We start from the raw sequence: 18,940 nt of genomic DNA on the forward strand, positions 1-18,940 counted from the left end.
TGTCATTTATCACCAGATGCTCCAGCTATGAACTCTGCCATGAGCGAGTTCAGAAGTAAAAGCTTAACCAAGAAGAGGAAAATGGTCCCCAGCTTTTGAGAAAAAGGAGCTAAACAAGTTTTGGTAGCTACAGAATTATATGAAGAAAAATTATTTAAACTAAGAAATATTTGCTGAACTTGGAATACTGGATGAATCTGTTCAAAACCTGATGTCTCTCTTTATGAAAGAGAGGCTCGGTGAGGAAATGCTCTCCCAAGAACATGGCTAAGATGCAGTTTGGTAGTATTTCCACAGAGCTTCCATTTGCAGAGCTAGCCAAATGCAAGCTGCATTTAGATACTTCCAAAGGAATAAACCCTGGGTTTTTTTTTTCTAGCCCCTGGACTTTGAAAAAGTAGCAGAATATAGGTTTGATATCGAAGCAACAGACCCCACGGTTGATCTTCGCTATTTTAAATCTGGTGGCTCTAGGAGCATTTCCACAGTCACCATTGAAGTCACTGATGTTGATGAGCCTCCTGTCTTCACCAAACTACCATATGAATTTAAAGTCAAGGAAAATGACCTAGAAATACGAACACTGGGATCAGTTTGGGCACACGACCCTGACGCAGCTAAACGGAAAATCAGGTAAAGTGACACCAGATTCAGTCATTCCATTTTAAAATGGGGAATCCATTCATGATTCCAAGGATTTGATCAAGAACTGAGAGTTTAGCCCTGTTATATTCAGGAACTGCATGCAAAAGAAAAAAAAAAAATAAATAAATCCAGTTTGATTTTCCAGCACTGCAGCCCTGGGCATACATGGTGACCAACAAATATGACCATAAATTATATTTAGCCCACATAAACTTACTTACTAATAAAATATTTTCATACTTATGGGAAAAATGAACAGTGCTGCATATCTTTATATGGTTATAATTTATTGTTACTTTTATTGTAATAACTCTCTCAAGAATGTGCTTTGAAAAGAAAATAGAACTTCTGAAACAGTAAAAGACAATAATCTGGAAACCTTGCCAAAGGATAGCATAGAATGCTTTGGGTTGGAAGGGACCTTGAAGATCATCTAGTTCCAACCCACCTCCCACTAGACGAATTGCTCAAGTCCTCATCCAGCCTGGCCTTTAATACCTCTGGGGAAGGGGCATCCACAACCTCCCTGGGCAACCTGTTCCAGTATCTTACCACCCTCACTGGAAAGAATTTCTTCCTAGAATTTCTTCCTATATATTTCAGTCTCATAGCTTGCATAATTTTAGGGAAGTATTCTGAGGCTGCCTGGTCAAGATATTAATGCAATTTGTCACACAAGAGCTCTCTGACCTTCCACTCTGAAGACCTGAAGTGAAAAACAGTGTTATCACCCTTGTGTTGACATACCCCTTTTTAAACAAACCCAGATTCATTCGACGAAGAGCCAGTCCTAATGGAGACTACATCAGGGTATCTGACACAGGAATTATTCAGCTTCCCAAGCCCCTGGACAGAGAATTCAGTTCCTCATACAACATCACTGTAGCAGCTCAGGAAATCCTTGAAGATGGTAAGTGCTCCCTATTTGAAAGAAATCAGTGTGCAGCTGGACTGTATCTTATCAGAAAGGAAAGCCACAACCTGACATCCCCTTTCCACTAACAAATTAAAAGGCTGCTTGCAGGGTTTGCACAATCATCTTCCAAATCCAGTGAGCACCTACAAATGGGTCAAATCACATTTGACCCCTGGCTTTTACAAAAATGCATTCAGTTAGAAGATTTGGCCCCTAGCTGTTATGAAAATGCATTCAGTTTGTTACAAGGAATAAAAAGGGCATGAGAAGAGGAAGCAGGTTGGGAAATAGGCCAAGCCTGTGGTTAAAGCACAATGATACTAGCCAGCTTCACCCACTAACATGGAGTTCCAAGATTCCACTCCCATGGTGCTGCACAGGCAGCCTCACAGAGCTTTGCTCAGCTTAGGGAGCAGGGCAGGCCCAGGACCCAGTCCTCAGTTGGTTTGGGGGAGATTGGCCTTTTCTGGAGTGTGAAAAGTACTCAGTAATAAAGACATGGCCAGTTTTTAGGAAACTGTCTCAATCTGCCCAAGGAAAAGTTCTGTTTGGTGATGAAGCCAGAAATTCTCAACATTCATCAAGGAGGAGACACAGAGGTGGACACAAACAGTGGAAAGAGCAGGACCTACACAGTGCAGAGACTCACAAATTACATTGGAAAGACCCTCAAAGGTCATTTCATCCAACTCCCCTGCAGTCAGCAGGAACATCTCCAACTAGATCAAGCTGCCCAGGGCCATATCAAATCTGATCATCAATGTCTCAAGGGATGGAGCCTCAACCACATCGCTGGGAAACCTGTTCCAGTGTTTCACCACTGTCATTGTGAAGAAATTCTTTCTGATGTCCAACTAAATCTACCCCACTCCAGTTTCAAGTCATTGCCCCTCATCCTATTCCTATAAGCCCTTCTCAACAGTCCCTCCCCAGCCTTTCTGCAGGTCCCCTTCCGCTATTGAGCTGTAGCTCTAAGGTCTCCCCAGAGCCTTCTCTTCTCCAGGCTGAACAGCCCCAGTTGTCTCCCAGCCATCTCAAGAGGGCTGTGCTATTGTTGTCATTTCAGGCCGTCCTTCTGACAGAGAATCACATGCCCATGTTCACGTCATAGTTACTGATGAGAATGACAATGCTCCAGAGCTTGTTTATCCTGAGGAACCCCGAGTGTGTGAAAATGCTGCACCAGGAAAGGTGAGACAGGAGGGGGAGTTTTCCCTCCAGACTTCAAGCGCCAGCTTGCAAGCTCAAGTGAAAGATGTCTTTTAATAAAAGCTAGGCTCAATTTCATGCCCAAGCACTTGATCACTTCACTGCTTTCCAAAACATCAGTGATCAGAAATCTCTCCGCAGGACTTTACACCCTTGGAATATTGACTCTGCCCTGCTTACGCAGTCAGGCTGCAGAGTACCTCTCCCCCCAGGCTGCTGCATGTGCAGGATATTAGCAACTGAACCATGAAGTGCAGCCAGGTCCTGCAGAGTAGGAACCAGCAGTTGAGTTTTACCGCACAAATGTTCATAGGTGGTACTAAGAAGGAAAGCATTTCCAAATACTGAGAAACACTGCTGCACAGAGTGTTCTTGAACTCTTCATCAGAGTGCAACATCCCCACTCACAAACAGTGGTAGTGGTTGGGAGTTTAGATGTTTGGCCTCACACACAAACACTCAGCCCCTAAATGTAACTTTTGTTTAATTAAGGGGCCTCATCACTTCTAAGGTGAACACTTTCAAGACGGCCATCACATGAATCACGTGTCTCTGAGCATGAGACTTTTATGTTTTACTTAGGTAAGATTTCCTCTGTGGTTTCCCACCTGTGAATGAAGGGACAAGACTGCTCTTTTTGAAGACTTTCAAGGAAATTACTTGCCTTGAAAGAACTTGAAGAGGAGTATCACAGGACAGCTTTGTCCTGCCTTTTACTGGAGGAGATTATACAAGACATGCAGCTCAGCTCTAGCTTAGAATCATAGAACTGTTTCAATTGAAAAAGACCTCTAGGATCATTGAATCCAACCATCAAACTGAGACCACCACAGCCATTAAACCATGTCCCAAAGTGCCATATCCACAGATTTCTTGCGCGCCTCCAGGGATGGTGAATGCCTAAATACTGTAAGCCCTTTTATCCCTGGAGGCAATGTATACTGAAAATTACCATCTCTTCCATCTTTGCAGGTAATCATCAGGATTTCAGCTACTGACAAGGATGAAATATCACCTAGAGGTTTCTTCAAGTACTCCCTGGCCACAGAAGACAGCAACTTCTCCTTGGTTGAAAACTATGGTAGTGTACCTCTGTAATGCATTTTCTCAGCTAGCCAAAGCAAGGTGCTAGGATACACGGGAGAAAAGCTGAAGTGATGGCCTATGGTTGGTCTGACTCATCTAAGTAACAATTTCATAGATCCATAGAGTGGTTTACATTGGAATGGACCTTAAAGAACATCCAGTTCCCACCCCCCTGCCATGGGCAGGGACACCTCCCACTAGCCCAGGTTGCTCAAGGCCTCATCCAACCTGGCCTCAAACACCTCCAGGGAGGGGACATCCACAGCCTTCCTGGGCAACCTGTTCCACCTCACTGTCAAGAATTACTTCCCAATATTCAGTCTGAATCACCCCTTCTCAAGCTCAAAGCCATTGCCCCCTGTCCTACCACTATAAGCTCTTGCAGAAAGTCCCTTCCCAGCTTTCTTATAGCCCTCTTCAGGTACTGGAAGGTTGCTCTAAGGTCTTCTGGGCACCTTCTTTTCCTCAGGCTGACCAGCCCCTGCTCCCTCAGCCTGTGTCCACAGGGGAGGTGCTCCAGCCCTCTGATCATCCTCACGGCCCTCCTCTGGATCTGCTCCAGGAACTCCATGTCTCCCTTATGCTAGGGACACCAGAACCGGATGCAGTACTCCAGGTGGGGGTCTCATGAGAGCAGAGTAGTGGGGGAGAATCACCTCCCTCATCCTGCTGGTCACACCTGCTTTTGATGCAGCCCAACTCATTTTTAAAGGCTTCACTTCCTGAACAAAAATGTTTGTTGCCACCCAGGCTTCACTGAGTTCCCTAGAGGCTGGCTCTGAGGGGAAAATGGCCCAAGTGACTGCTCATCTGTGAGGGCAAACTGGCAGAGATTAGCTCTTAATTAGCTGTCGTTCCTTCTTCCAGACAACACAGCCAATATCACTGTCAGGTATGGACAGTTCAATCGTGAGCTTGCCAAAATCCACTACCTGCCTGTCATCATCTCAGACAACGGTGATCCTGAGCTCAGCAGCACAAACACTCTGGTCATCAGTGTCTGCAAGTGCAACGAAAAAGGCAACTTCACTTTCTGTGAGGAAAGAGCTAAACAAGTTGGAGTCAGCATACAAGCGCTGGTGGCAATTTTTATCTGTATCTTCACAATCATCAGTGAGTATTTGGCTTTTGTCATGTTCATAGAATCATAGATTGGTTTGGGTTGGAAGGGAACTTAGAGATGATCTAGTTTCAGACCCCCTGCCATGGCTGGGACACCTCACATCAGACCAGGTTGCTCAAGACCTCATCCAACCTGGGCTTGAACGCCTCCCTGGGCAACCCATTCCAGTGTCTCAGCACCCTCGCTCTGAAGGCTTTATTCCGAATCTCCAGTCTAAATCTCCCCTCTTCCAGCTCAAAGTCATTGCCCCTCATCCTGTCACTACAAGCCCTTGTCAAAAATCCCTCCCCAGCTCTCCTGCAGCCCCTTCAGGTACTGGAAGGCTGCTCTAAGGTATCCCCAGAGCCCTCTCTTCTCCCAGCCTGTCCCCTTAGGGGAGGTTCTGCAGCCCTCTGACCATCCTTGTGGTCTCCTCTAGACCCACTCCAACAGCTCTATTACCTTCTCGTGTTGGGGGCACACAGAGCTGCAGGTGGGGTCTCATGAGAGCAGAGCAGAGGGAGAGAATCACCTCCCCTCTCTGACATAAAGAGAGAAGACTGTTTTGGGTTGCTTTTTCTTAGCTGAGATGTACAAAAGCTTTTGGCTATGAAATGGTCACAAAGGCAGAAATATTGCACCTAGTGACTCATCTCACCTGCTCTTTCTAGTTGGCCTGTTAGCACAGTTTCAGCTACACAGCTGCTCACTCTGGTGGAAAGGGTGAGTCACTAGAAAGGTTCTGGCACCTCTCTGTAATAGCTGTAATCTACACTTAGCTTACTGCTACCAGGCTCACATGCAGCTAGAAAACAGTAAATTTGTGCTGGGACAGTGCCAATGGGATTCCTGTTTCCAAAGGCTGAATTAGTCTGGAAATGTTTTAAACAGTCCAGTGAACATGTACATATAAAGCAATCTGTAACACATCAGCAGACCTGGACCTATTGGCTGTATTTGGAATCTACCAGAGAAGGGCAGTAGCTTTTCCTGCTTGAGAAGAGGCCTCCTTTGCAGTCACATCAGTCCAAGGCAGTAGCTGATCCAATGAACTTCTGACACTGCATTTGTGCTTCTGATTCCAGATCATAGAACCACAGACTTGTTTGGGTTGGAAAAGCCCTCTAAGATCATTGAGTCCAACCATCAACCTAACACCACCACAGCCATCAAACTTTGTCCCCAGGTGCCATGTCCACATGATTCTTGAACACCTGCAGGGATGGTGACTCCACCACCTCCCTGGGCAACCTGTTCCAATCCCTGACCACTCTTGCAGGAAGGAAATTTTCCCCATCTCCAACCTAACCCTCCCCTGGCACAATTTCAGGCCATTTCCTCCCATCCTATCACCTATAGGTGATAGAGATTGACCCCACCTCACAATTCAGTTGTACAATTCCTGTTCAGACTTCACTGCTTTGAGACCATACACATCCTGCAGTTCCACAGTATTTTAAGCTATTTTTAAATAAACATGGTACACAAATTTCACTCCAGCAAAAGAGCTCTTCAAACTGTGTCACTTAAATGCAGTTTGTATTTTACTTCCTTAATTTCTCTCTTTGCACATGCTCATCTACGTTCTCTTTGCAGTAATCATCTTGCTAATTCTTCTGAGAAAAAGACACAAGAAGGATTTGAGTGGTCTTGGGAGGAATGTGGCAGAGATCCATGAGCAGCTTGTCACCTATGATGAAGAAGGTGGTGGTGAAATGGATACTACCAGCTACGATGTGTCTGTACTCAACTCTGTCCGCAAGAATGGTGTGAAGCCAGAAGCAGTTCCCTCTCCATATGCACAAGTGCAGAAGCCTCCTGGAAATATAACTTCTGGTGCTGGAGAAATGGAGATGATGATTGAAGTCAAGAAGGATGAAGCTGACAATGACAGGGACTTGCTGCCATATGACACCCTTCACATTTATGGCTATGAAGGTGCCGAGTCCATTGCAGAATCTCTCAGTTCTTTGGGATCAGGCTCCTCAGACTCAGATATTGATTATGACTTTCTCAGTGACTGGGGACCCAGGTTTAAAATGTTAGCTGAGCTGTATGGGTCAGAACCCAATGAAGATTTTGTGTATTAAGTTCAAGTTAGCCATGCATTTTCTCCCTCCCACTACAGGTAAGACATCAAGAGCCTGCCAATGGCCAAAGAACTCACAGCTCTTCACCCAAGCTGTACAAGGATTTCACACAGACATGGAAAAGAACCTGCCAGCATTAGGGTTAAAAAGAAATGCACAGCTCACCTCTGTGGACTTTCCCCAGCACTGCTGTCCTTACTAACATCCCCAAAACTGCTGCTCGAGGACCTGCTCGAGCTTTCTAGGGCACAGCTCCTCTCCCTATCTGGATAGAGTCTTCTCCTTTAAAAGTGGTTTTGTCCTCACTTTCTTCTTCATTCCTCTCCTCCTGTACTGTGTCCATCAATGAGTTTCAAGGTCACCATCCACTGGGTCAGAGAGGTTTGGTGGTGTTGGGAAGGAGTGTTTTGAATAACCTTCAGAGTCTCCAGCCAGCTGGTTTGCCTGGCCCCCTTGTAACATCTTTATTGATATTCCAGACTTAAGCTCAGCCAGCAGAGGAGGAACATATGGGCTATCACTTAATATCAGAAATTATTCCATCACTTTCAGAAAGAGACGTGGGTTTTTCCTTCTTTCCAATCTATTAATTATTCTTACTTTATAGTCTTCTACTACAGTTCTGAGTTACTACAGATAAAATTAGGCAGGGTTTTTAGATGCACAATCTGGTTTCATCTATCATTTCTAACAGCCTGGTGATGATTTCAGGCACCTTTCTGCCATCCTAGAATTTGCTCCAGCTAGCAGCAAAAACTGTGTTTTGTTTCTGTCAGTAGGATCTCAGTGTTACCCAGTGGAACACATCCTGCAGGGCAGGAAATGTGGAGATCAGGGGAACATTAAGTCTCCAGTACTGTAAATCTCTCTTGATGGCAACATAGGTCTCTCTACATTCCTAAAGAGGCTGAAGAGGTTTTTAGTTCAATGTTATTGAAGCAACTGTATATTTTTTTCAGGGACAAACAAATGAAGGGCCTCATTACTGTGAAACTGTTTTGATTTTACTCTAAGCAGGTACTGTAAAACGGGTATTTTCCACCGAGAAAAGTATTGTAGGCTTCCAAACCAGGATGCTACACACCCACACATCTGTCTGCATAACAACTGCAAATAGAAGTAAGGCTTTGGAGCTGCAGCTATTACGTCCCTGGTAAGCATGTGTTTAGTTTCCCACCTGATGAAGAGCCACAGATTGAAACTTCCCATGCAGGAAGTTAAGAACCCCAGACATTGGCTGGGTTTGTCTGCCTGGGTTTGTCTGTCTGTCAGCCCTGAGACAATGGCCTGTCTCTGGCTTCTGGTAATGCAGGTTCCTGCTGCCTTCAGCAGGAACAGAGCCTTGCCTCACAGATACTCAGCTCTGCAGGATCTGTGCTGGAGCTGTATGCATTAGTTTAGTTGGTTTGATTATTTAATTTTGGTAGCTAACCAAGTAACACTAAACTTTTTTTTTTCTTTTTTTCTTTCCTCTTAGTTTTGGTTTTTTTTTTTCCTTTCCTAAATCAGTACAGTGGAACCTCACAAATTTGCCTTTCATTTATTCAAGTCATCTGTGATTTAGACTCCCTTCCTCCAAAATGCTTCCTTGGCAGGAAAAAGCATCACATTATAATATGATATTATATATAATATATATAATATAATTATATATACACTATTATAGTATATATGTAAGGCTATATTACATATAATAATATATAATATATATTATATAGATGTAGTTGCACTACATCAGCTCTCCCTGCTGTAAAAAGTTGTGCAACCCTGTCCTCAGCTGGACACTGATGCTCACCATCATCACCAATGCAATCACTCAAATTCTCAACTATGAACTAAAACAAAGCAGAGTTCTGTCCAGTCAAACATTTGGGGATGACTTAATTTTATTTTCAATGTGTTCATTCTCTTCTGGTTTGCTTAGTCCAGTCAAAGGTGCATTCTATTGAGGTTCCACATGTTAGTATGTTAGAAAGAGTGCTAACTAATAATACTTACAGTTTAAGGATCTTACCAGTAACAAAGGTATTGGCTATCTAAAAGGTAAAGTTAGTTATGGAATTATTTAGAGCAGTAAGTAGAGTACTTTGGTAAGCATCATGCCTGTAATCGCTGTTTTATAGCCTGTTTTATAAAGCTGTTTAAGGAACTCTGTACCAAGTTCCACTGTATAAAGAGGTTTGCACTGGAGAGTTTCTTTTTATATTCCTGTACTGTTGTGGTGTTTGTTTTTTGGGGTTTTTTTACTACATATAAAGCCAATCTCACACTGGATTTTCTGTGTATGAATGAGTTTTACACAGAACACAACACCAGGCTCTGTACCCCGGTAAACTCAGCCACAAAACCTCTGCTTTCTCGGCCCTAAGGGAACTCAGACCAGCAACAAATTTACCAAAGGACTTTTCATAAGAGAAGTTTTCTCCCAGTCTTTGGAAAGCTGTCAGCAAAGCTCCTGGGGTATGGAAGAGAAAAAGCCCAACAGTGCAGTCTGCATTCAGCAGCTGGTAAGGTTGAGCCTTCTGACTTTGGAGGACTTGTGTCTGCCAGTGCTACAGGATGCATCCCATTTCCCAGCAGATGTTTGGTATTTTAGCAGCCAGGCATCAGTGTGATTCTAAACCACCATGTTTACTGAAAAAAATCTTTCTCTCAAACAGTAGAGGACATACTATGGGACAAAACAACAGCACAAGCCACCCACCTGTCAGGAAACCACACAGGTGGCCACGGCCTGCTACCTCAGTGGGAGAAAGGCTGAAACTGCAGCCCTACCACCCCAGCCCCTGGCCTGATTCACAGATTCATGGATTCACAGAATGGTTTGAATTAGAAGAATCATAGAATCAGTCAGGGTTGGAAGAGACCACAAGGATCATCCAGTTCCAACCCCCTTCCATTGGTAAGGACACCTCCCACTAGCCCAGGTTGCTTGAGGCCTCACCCAGCCTGGCCTTGAGCACCTCCAGGGAGAGGACATCCACAACCTCTCCGAGCAACCTGGTACCTTAGAGACAAACAGCTCTTGATCCTTCTGTTCTCACCAGTCTCCTTTGATCCTATGAATCCTGACTCTGAGCACTACCACATGACCTCAGCTCCTGCTTGTCACTCAAGCTCCTGCTTGCAAGAAATACCAACCCTGAATGCTAGGTGGGACAGCACTATCCAGATCTCTCCCTCCCTCACATCCTCATGGGTTTCCACCTGCTCAGTATGTCTGATATTTTAGAATAATGGAACTGTTTTGGTTGGAAAAGACCTCAAAGATCATCCAGTCCAACCATCAACCCAACACCACCATGGCCATTAAACCATGTCTCCAAGTGCCAAGGCCACAGGTTTCTTGAACACCTCCAGGGATGGTGACTCCACCACCTCCCTGGGCAGCCTGTTCCAATCCCTGACCACTCTTGCAGCAAAGAAATTGTTCCTAATCTCTAACCTAAACCTCCCCTGGCACAATTTCAGGCTATTTCCTCTCATTCTATCACCTGATCCTAGGCATAATCTGCCCTGCTGCCCAGACACAAAAGCAGGATTGCTCTGCAGCACAGAGAAAGCTGCAGCCTCCCCTTCTGCCAGGATTTAAAAAGGACATGACAGAATAGAACACACTTGTGCCACAAAAAAAACAAAAATGACCCCTAAAATTTTCATAGTTTCTCACCATTTCCTTTGGCTATTAATAACATATTAATTGGGGTATGTTAATAATGATTGCCCCAATATATTCCCAAGATTATTCTAGTGCTTTAAAAAAAAAAATCCCATCAAGTTTTGGCACTTGTAACTTACAAAGCCTGGAATAAAGAAAAAAAATTCTTTCACTGCTAATTGCCATGAGCAAACTCCACATCAAACACACTTCAGCACAGGTTGTATTAAAAGCACAATAGATGTGCTAATTATGTTATAATGAAATGTATTTTTCCATAGAAGGGATTTGATTAAACAGCTCCTTGCAACTGGTAGCAGAGATTCTCATGAAGGTTTTTATTCTTCATTTAATTAATATGCATTTTAATATCTTAGCCCTAAAAATGTATCCTAAATTATTGTTTTATTAGTGTTTTATTACATACAGACACAGAAGGTCATGCCATTTAATAAATGGTTTTACTCCCACCCCATTAGAAGTTTTTTTAAGGAATAATGACTTGTGATCAGAATCCTTGATAGGGATCAAAGCAACAATGAAGAGCTACTTGAATATTAACATCTGGCACTCTCCCACACTTCCCTGATAAATGAGGGAAGCTAAGGCTCTATTATCAAAAGGGATTTCCACTGTTCAGAGAAAGAAAGAATAATTCTATCAGGTGTTATCTGATTCTAGTCCACTACTGCTAATACACTGTCAAGAAGACTGCAACAGCAAATCCAGTGAAAACAAAAGAATTAGTTATAAAAGACAAAAAAATCCCACATCAAGCCAAAAACCACAACCCACAGAACAGCAACAAAACCAAATCAAAACAGAGAAAAAACAAACTAACAAAACAAAAACAAAAAACCGCAAAGCAACCAGAACAAGCAAGCAAAAAAACCCAAACAACAAATTAAAAAGCCAAACCAAAGGGAAAAAAAAGACCCAAACTAAACAAAAACACCCCACCCAAAACAAACAAAAAAACCCCACAAAAACAGCCAAAACAAACAATAAAAAAGGAAACAAATCAAAAAAAAAAAAATCAAACAAGCAACAACAAAGAAAAATTCAAAACCCAACCAACCAAAGCCAACAAACAAAGAGAACCAAAGCAAAGAAACAAACAGAAAAATAAACCCAAATCTTTTCTGAGATCTTCAATTGCTGGGTTCTTCTTTTTTCTCCTTTCAGCAAAATGGGCTCAGAATAGCCCCAGAAGGGACCTGGCAGCCTGGCTATCAGACCTGGGACTTGCTCAAGCACAGCTCTTGGCGTCCAGCCAGGCTTAACTGGAGTAAGCCACAGAAAGCCACACTGGGGTTTCTTGCAGCTTAGGTCTGCAAGGTCCCCTCCAGCCTAAGCCATTCCATAGTTCTATGTCAGGGTACAGATCCCCCCATCTGTGTTTATTTTAAATGCTCCCACTCCTATGCATATGTCACATGCAGAGGAAGTGCTCTTGGTGGTGGTAGCCATGCAGAGAGGGAAGTGATAATTAGACTTATTCCCATCCCAGTTCAGGTGAGGGAAGGACAGAGAAAAAGAACAGCCACCAGCTTTCCTGACCTATTCTCCATTCCTACTTCTTTTTCTGTTTAATAAATGTTTCACATTCGAGGGAGTAAGAGATCAAACTCTTGAGTTCATATGTTCACATGCCTCCTGGAATGAAAGAATCACCAAGGTGACATCTTTCCCATTTAAGAAGCTATCACAATTTGTAGCACAAGTCATCATGTCTTAGTAGGAACTGAATCAGAGCCTGATCAGATCAAAGCAGATGATTTAGCCTAGGTCTAGTCCACAGTAAAAGCATGACAGAAAACAAACCAGTAAAGGCACCCTGATAGTCTTGCATCAGAAATAAAAATAATAATTTAAAAAGCAAAACTCTATTGTGAGCAATAAGAATCCCTGGATCTTTGCTGACCTCTCTCAGCTTCCTGACTTTGTTCCTTCCTGATGTGAAAGAAAAGGGGAAAACAGCAGTTCCTTCCCCTTATCCCCAGCTAGGGGCTGTCCCACCTGCTTTCCCACAAGACTCTCTGGACACATGCCAGTTAACCCTTTTATCAACGCCACAACCCAGCTCAAATCTTTGCAATTCTTCCATTCCTCATTAAAAGCAACCTCTGCTTGAAAGGCAGTGCTCTGAAGGAAGTTACCCAAACAAGCAGAGCAGAACAAGGCAGAGTTCACTAGGCAAACATCTCTGAAAAATAAGCCAAATAAGGTTCTTCAGCAAGTCAATAACAGCTGGGCTGCAGATGGTCCAAGGAGCTCTTCTGGTAGCCTCACCAGAGCTCAAGGCCTGACCTGCAATGCCATCTACAAACCAGAATGTTCTCCTGTGGAAAGGTTCAAAAGGAGGCACCATGTAGCCATCTGCTACTATGACCTGCAGGAAACCTCCTCCACTGCAGGTATTTCATGGGACAACATCTAGAGACTACTTTTGTGCAGAGTGAACAGACTGAAATGTGAGTCCAGATCCTATCACTGTAAAATGTCTTCCCTGAACAACTGCCCATGCTTTCCTCCCCCTACTTAAAGAGTAAACCTGAAGAACTTAGAAGTGCCAAAGGCATGAAAGGAACTCAATGACTATGAGCTAGCAACCCTTGTGGCCAAGAAATGCATCAAGAAGTGTGGCCAGCAGGCCAAAAGAAGTTTTCTCCTCCTCTACTCTGCCCTGGTGATGCCTCATCTGGAGTCCTGAGTCCAGTTCTGGGCTCCCCAATTCAAGAAGGACAGGGACTTGCTGGAGAAGGTATGAAAATGATTGCAAAGATGATCAGTGGGCTAGAACATCTCTCTGATGAGGAAAGACTGAGAGGATTGGGGCTTTTTAGTCTGGAAAAGACAAGACTGAGGGAGATCTCATCAGTGCTTCACGGGTGGGTATCAGGAGGATTGGGAACAGGCTTTTTTCAGTGGTGCCAGTGACAGGACAAGGGGTAACAGGCACAAACTTGAACATAAGAAGTTCCATCTAAATCTGAGGAGGATCTTCTTTAATTTAAGGATGACAGAGCACTGGAGCAGGCTGCCCAGAGAGGTAGTGGAGTCTCCATCTCTGAAGACATTCACAATCTGCCTGGACGTGTTCCTGTGTGACCTTTCCTAGGTGACCCTGCCTTGGCAGGGGGGTTGGACTGGATGATCTCCAGAGGTGCCTTCCCAGCCCTACCATTCTGTGATTTCACTGCAGCACTGAGTGTGTCCCACAGTGCAGAGGTATAAAGGCAGAGCAGCAAAGCAGAAGCGAGTTTAGGATGAGTTCAAGCTGTCAGCGCTGTGGCATTTCACCAGCTGAAGCAAGGAGAAGCCAAACGGCCAGCTGCAGGCAGCAGTGGCTGCCATGGGCACAAGCCAACGCCTGGTGGCACTCGATCCCAGCTCTTGGGCAAGGACAGCTCCCACCCTCTCCTGCTCCACAGCCAGCTCCCACGGACTGCAGCCGCCTCAGCTCCAGCAGCTCACACCGACCCCTTAGCCCAACACAATAAATCATTGAAGTTAACTCCATCAGTTTCACGCTTTTAGCGCTGACTTCGCAGAAAAGCTCAGCCCTCTCCAGAAGCCAGAAAGGCTGCAAAGCCTGACTTTCTAAAGGCAAAAGCAGTGATCTTGTTCAGGCAGGAGTTTTGAAGGGCATAGAGGGCAGGGAAATAGCTCTGGGGAAAGGATGTAAGCTCCAGATGTCTCCTCTGTTCAAACGTCAGTCCAGATCTCCCAATGTGGGGCACTTTTCCTGTTTGCCAGAAGGAGACGAAGTCCTGCAGGCTCATCCCATGAGGCTGAAATCTGGTTTTGATGATAAGGACATTGTCCAACTCTATTTCTTTAGGATATTTTTCCTTCCAAACCAAACTGCAGCTACTGATCAGGATTTGCTCAAGCAACACCAAATACTTTTTCTTTTCAGTGTGAAGCAGTTGGGTTTTGCCTTGAATGAGGATATTTGGGTATGAACCTGTGCATTATCCACCAGTCATTATTTGTTTGTTATTTTTATAGTATAACCATGCAGCAAAATCTTCCCAAGGGACCATACAAGCAAACTAGTAAAAAAACCCAACCAACCAGTACCAAGAACCTTTCAGTGCCCACCTGAAATCACTTGTCACACAATTAGATCAATGGCTTCATGAGCATCAAAGGCACCTTGCAAGGGGATTTAACTTGGGATTTGTAAAAAGCCATTCAATCAGCTTTCATCCTCTCTCCTCCTCCTCCTCCTCTTCTAGACAGATCACTGCAACTCTGCTGATCCCTCAGCTCTGCAAAGCTCAGTGTGCAGTGTGGCAGGAGAGGCAAAGCTCTGCCTCTGGGACCCAAAACGGTGCTGTCTGCAGAGCTTCAGCATCAGCAGACAAAAGGAATAAGAGCAAACTGCTCTGTCTGTTTAAAAGCTGCTAACAGTATTTTACTGGACTGAGGTTGTGATAAAGGTTTATGGCAGAGTAAAGGATTGTGCACACTGCCAGCCTGCTGTGCCTCCCACAGCCATCCTCCAGCAGCTGCTTCTCAGTCTACTGCCTGACCTCTCCACTCCTTTCTCCGTCTCCAGCCTCTCTTCCTCCCTTCTCTGCACAGTGGCAGCTCTGCAAAAAGCCTGGTGCTTCTTATTTCATGTCACCCTCACCTAACCACCTGTGCTGGCCTGCACTGCCACCACCCTGACTGAGAGCCTCACCCAGCCAGCCTCCCCTAGGGACACAGAATGACCCAGCTGAAAGAGTCTGGAGAAGAACTCTTATGAGGAGAGGTTGAGGTGGGGTTGGTCTCTTCTCCCTAGGATCAGGTGATAGAATGAGAGGAAATAGCCTGAAATTGTGCCAGGGGAGGGTTAGGTTGGAGATTAGGAAAAATTTCTTTGCTGCAAGACTGGTCAGGAATTGGAACAGGCTGCCCTGGAGGTGTTCAAGACATGTGTGGACATGGCACTTTGAGACATGGTTTAATGGCCATGGTGGTGTTGGGTTGATGGTTGGACTCAATGATCTTAGAGGTCTTTTCCAATCCAAACAATTCTCTGATTCTGTGAAAAGCCCAGACCCTCTGAGCACCTCTACAGCTGATGTTGCCAGAACTATGACAAAAGGCTTGGCAGCAGCCACCACCTCTCCAGCCCCACCTCAGTCACTGCTTAATTCTGTTTTTCCCCATGCTTCAGCCTGACCTCTCCCACCCACATCAGACTGGATTCCCCAGACACAGCACTCATCCCCCTGCTCTGCCATCCCCAGTGATGGTTGGCAAGGCACTCGCTGCACTGCCACCCCAGTACCCCTCCTCCTGAATGCCTGGAGACTGCAAAACTTTTGCATAAGAACATGCCCCAAAACAGCTCTTTGTCAGCAAGCAAATCTTGCTAGGATGAGGAGAGAGGATGAAAGAGAACCTTAGAGGACAAAAGAGAGACCTGGCAGCACGTGAATTTGTAGGTCAAAAGCAGGAGAGGGAAAAAAAAAGAAAAGAAGTCATTTCTCCTTCTGCCCTATGAAGCTGTGTCATGCACAAGAAGCAACTGTGGCAGACTTTCAGCAGAGCAGAGTAGCCTGAGGGACAGGACCTCCTCTTGCCTCTGCAGCAGCTGAGGTTCCTCAGCCTGCTCAGCTCACATCTGTTCCCCTGATGCACATCCTGCTGCCATCTGTTCTCCACAGATGCCATGGACAACACAGGCAGCAACAAGAGCTCTGTGAGCAAACCACACAATAACTGCAGGAACCACCCTGCTGGGCCTCCTTCTCCTCGGAGAGCCAGAGAGCATCTCACCAGTACCTGCAGCTGGTAAGAGCTGAGGGTTTCCTCCTAAACCTGTGGTCCTGGCAGACTGCCAAGCAGAAGTGACAACCTGAAGCTTCCCCCAGGTCAGTAGGCAGCCATGTTTCTACCACATTGGCCTGGTCAAAGGGTAGCAAGGACAAGTGCTCTGCACCCTCCAGAGCAGCCAGCACAACTGCCAGTGAAGGTGCTGCTGGTTGGGGATTACTGTTTGAAGAGGATGGAGGCTATACAAAGTGTATGACAAAGCTCTCCTTTGTGTCACCCAACTGGGCAAGAGCCATCCACACAGATGCTGAAACTTCCCAGTGTCATTGCTAATGACTCCAGCCTTGGCTGTCTGATGATTGCCCAGACCTGGGGCATGTGGCACCTGCAAACACAGGGGGCAAGCAACACAAGCAGTGCACTGCCCTCCTAACCAGGCTGTGCTTGAGAATGACATGGGGCACCCGAGCTGGTGAAGGGTCTGGAGAACAGGGCTGGTGAGGAGTGGCTGAGGGAACTGGGGTTGGTTAGTCTGGAGAAGAGGAGGCTGAGGGGAAACCTCCTTGCTCTCTACAGCTCCCTGAAAGGAGGTTGCAGTGAGGTGGAGGTTGGTCTCTTCTCCTTAGTATCAGGTGATAGAACAAGAGCAAATGGCCTGGAATTGTGCCAGGGGAGACTGAGGTTGGACATGAGGAAAAGTTTCTTTGCTGCAAGAGTGGTCAGGCATTGGAACAGGCTGCCCAGGGAGGTGGTGCAGTCACCATCCCTGGAGGTGTTTCAAAAACATGTGGACATGGCACTTGAGGGCATGGTTTAATGGTCATGGTAGGCTTATGTTGGTGGTTGGACTTGGATGACCTCATAAGTCTTTTCCAACCAAAATAATTCTATGAGGTACACAACTGCAGCCAGGTTAGGATCCATAGCACCAAACCCATCACCTTTGTGACCAGTGCAGCCCAGACAAGGGTCAGAAACACAGGATGGCCATGCCTGGTGTGCTGCCTTCTAGTACTCAACAGTAATTGACAGAAGCAGCAGAAGGCAAGACTAGCAGGGATCCACCAAGGTAGTCAACCATGCAAAAGAGCTGGCAGCAAGGAGCACACCTAGGAAGCCAGCAGAGGGCTAGATGCAGGGCAGTCAGATACACCAGGCAGCAGAGCTGTCTCCTGCTGACACAAAATCATTATCTCATTCTGTTGATTTGGCAGTGACCACTCATCACCCCAGTGAGTAATCACATCCTGGACAGACTCAGCTCTGTCTCTCAGTACCTGCATGGATCTGGCAAAACTGCTCATCAAGCCAGGCAGAGCCATCACTTTGAGAATGTCAAGAGAATTGGACCCATGCTGAAGAGCCATAAAGGAGTGAACATGGCCAGCCTCCTCTTCTGCCTTCACTAAAAAGGCTTTGAGTGAGATAGAAAAATCAAACTGTTCTCGTCCACACTGGTAAAACAACCTCCACAATGAATCCCTTCCTACAGATGATGAAGCATTCTCTCTAGTCAGAATGGGCTTTCTTAGATTTTGTTGCAACATCTGGGTTTTTGGGGATGTTGACTTGGCATTCCATGGGCATAGCTGTGCAGAATCCATCTGTTATCACATACATAATTTCTGAGTCAACTGGAAGCACCACATGGCCTTCCAAGAGAAGGATGTCTGGCAGAAATTAGATGGTCACCAAAGAGACCTATGCAGACATATTTCAGGAGGAAATCTGTGACTTAGAAACAACATGCACTAATAAAGCCTGTTTGCAAGAGCAGAGCTCTGGGCTCATATCCTAACCAGGACACAGACTTCCTTTTGCATCTCAGCTATGCCACATAGGAGCAGATTTGTTCTTGTACACATCAAGTGCTCAAAGTGGGACTCCCTTCTGAAAGCTTATCTGGCCCTTGCCTTCCCCTTCCTGTGCCACAGCAGTTGTTTTTCTTGCATAGCTCTGAGGTGAGCTTTTTTAATTTCAACCCACCTCTGAAGCTTTCAGTCACCAGGTTCAGAGGCCCTCTGGTTCAAATCTTTTACAGCACAGGAAAGGACTTGTGGAACACAGTCACCTCTAGTTAATATTTCCTTTGACCGTGGAAAGCTCATCCCAGGAGAGTCTGAAAACACCAAAGGACAGCTGAATAGTGGGACATGAAAGTAGCTGTCTGGGCTGATGCTTCCAAGGATCCACCTTGGAAGCATTCACATGCAAGATTTAAACTTAAGAGCTGACACACTTCAGCTGGGCTAAACTGGACTCCAGTTAGGTAGAGAAGTGAAGGTAACATGCACAACCAAGGTTCTACATTGTGTGTGCTCAGGTAGTGCTTTTTATTTAGATGTTTCTCAAAGATACCTAGAATTGCATCACTGTAAACAGGACCTTGCATCACTGTAAACAGGACCTACTTCTAGTCATCACTGAAGTGGTAAGAGCTGTGGCTGCAGAAGCTACCC

The 18,940-nt window shown here is 45.4% G+C and overlaps 2 protein-coding genes across 2 annotated transcripts in view; both read left to right on the top strand.

The window, feature by feature from the left end:
• The window catches only part of CDH5 (cadherin 5), a 30,933-nt gene extending 22,424 nt beyond the window's left edge, over positions 1-8,509 (top strand). The window contains exons 7-12 of the mRNA XM_054389472.1: positions 380-633; positions 1,413-1,555; positions 2,628-2,752; positions 3,743-3,851; positions 4,724-4,969; positions 6,555-8,509. Coding sequence (XP_054245447.1) covers positions 380-633; positions 1,413-1,555; positions 2,628-2,752; positions 3,743-3,851; positions 4,724-4,969; positions 6,555-7,048 — 1,371 coding nt within the window. The 3' untranslated portion in view covers positions 7,049-8,509. The remainder of the gene's footprint in view (positions 1-379; positions 634-1,412; positions 1,556-2,627; positions 2,753-3,742; positions 3,852-4,723; positions 4,970-6,554) is intronic.
• Positions 8,510-9,510: 1,001 nt separating this feature from the next.
• Positions 9,511-18,940, top strand: part of BEAN1 (brain expressed associated with NEDD4 1) — a 42,263-nt gene continuing 32,833 nt past the window's right edge. The window contains exon 1 of the mRNA XM_054389482.1: positions 9,511-9,555. Within this exon, the coding sequence (XP_054245457.1) occupies positions 9,511-9,555 (45 nt within the window). The remainder of the gene's footprint in view (positions 9,556-18,940) is intronic.

Source organism: Indicator indicator, chromosome 19, assembly GCF_027791375.1.
Source record: "Indicator indicator isolate 239-I01 chromosome 19, UM_Iind_1.1, whole genome shotgun sequence".
NCBI classification, from domain to species: Eukaryota; Metazoa; Chordata; class Aves; order Piciformes; family Indicatoridae; genus Indicator; species Indicator indicator.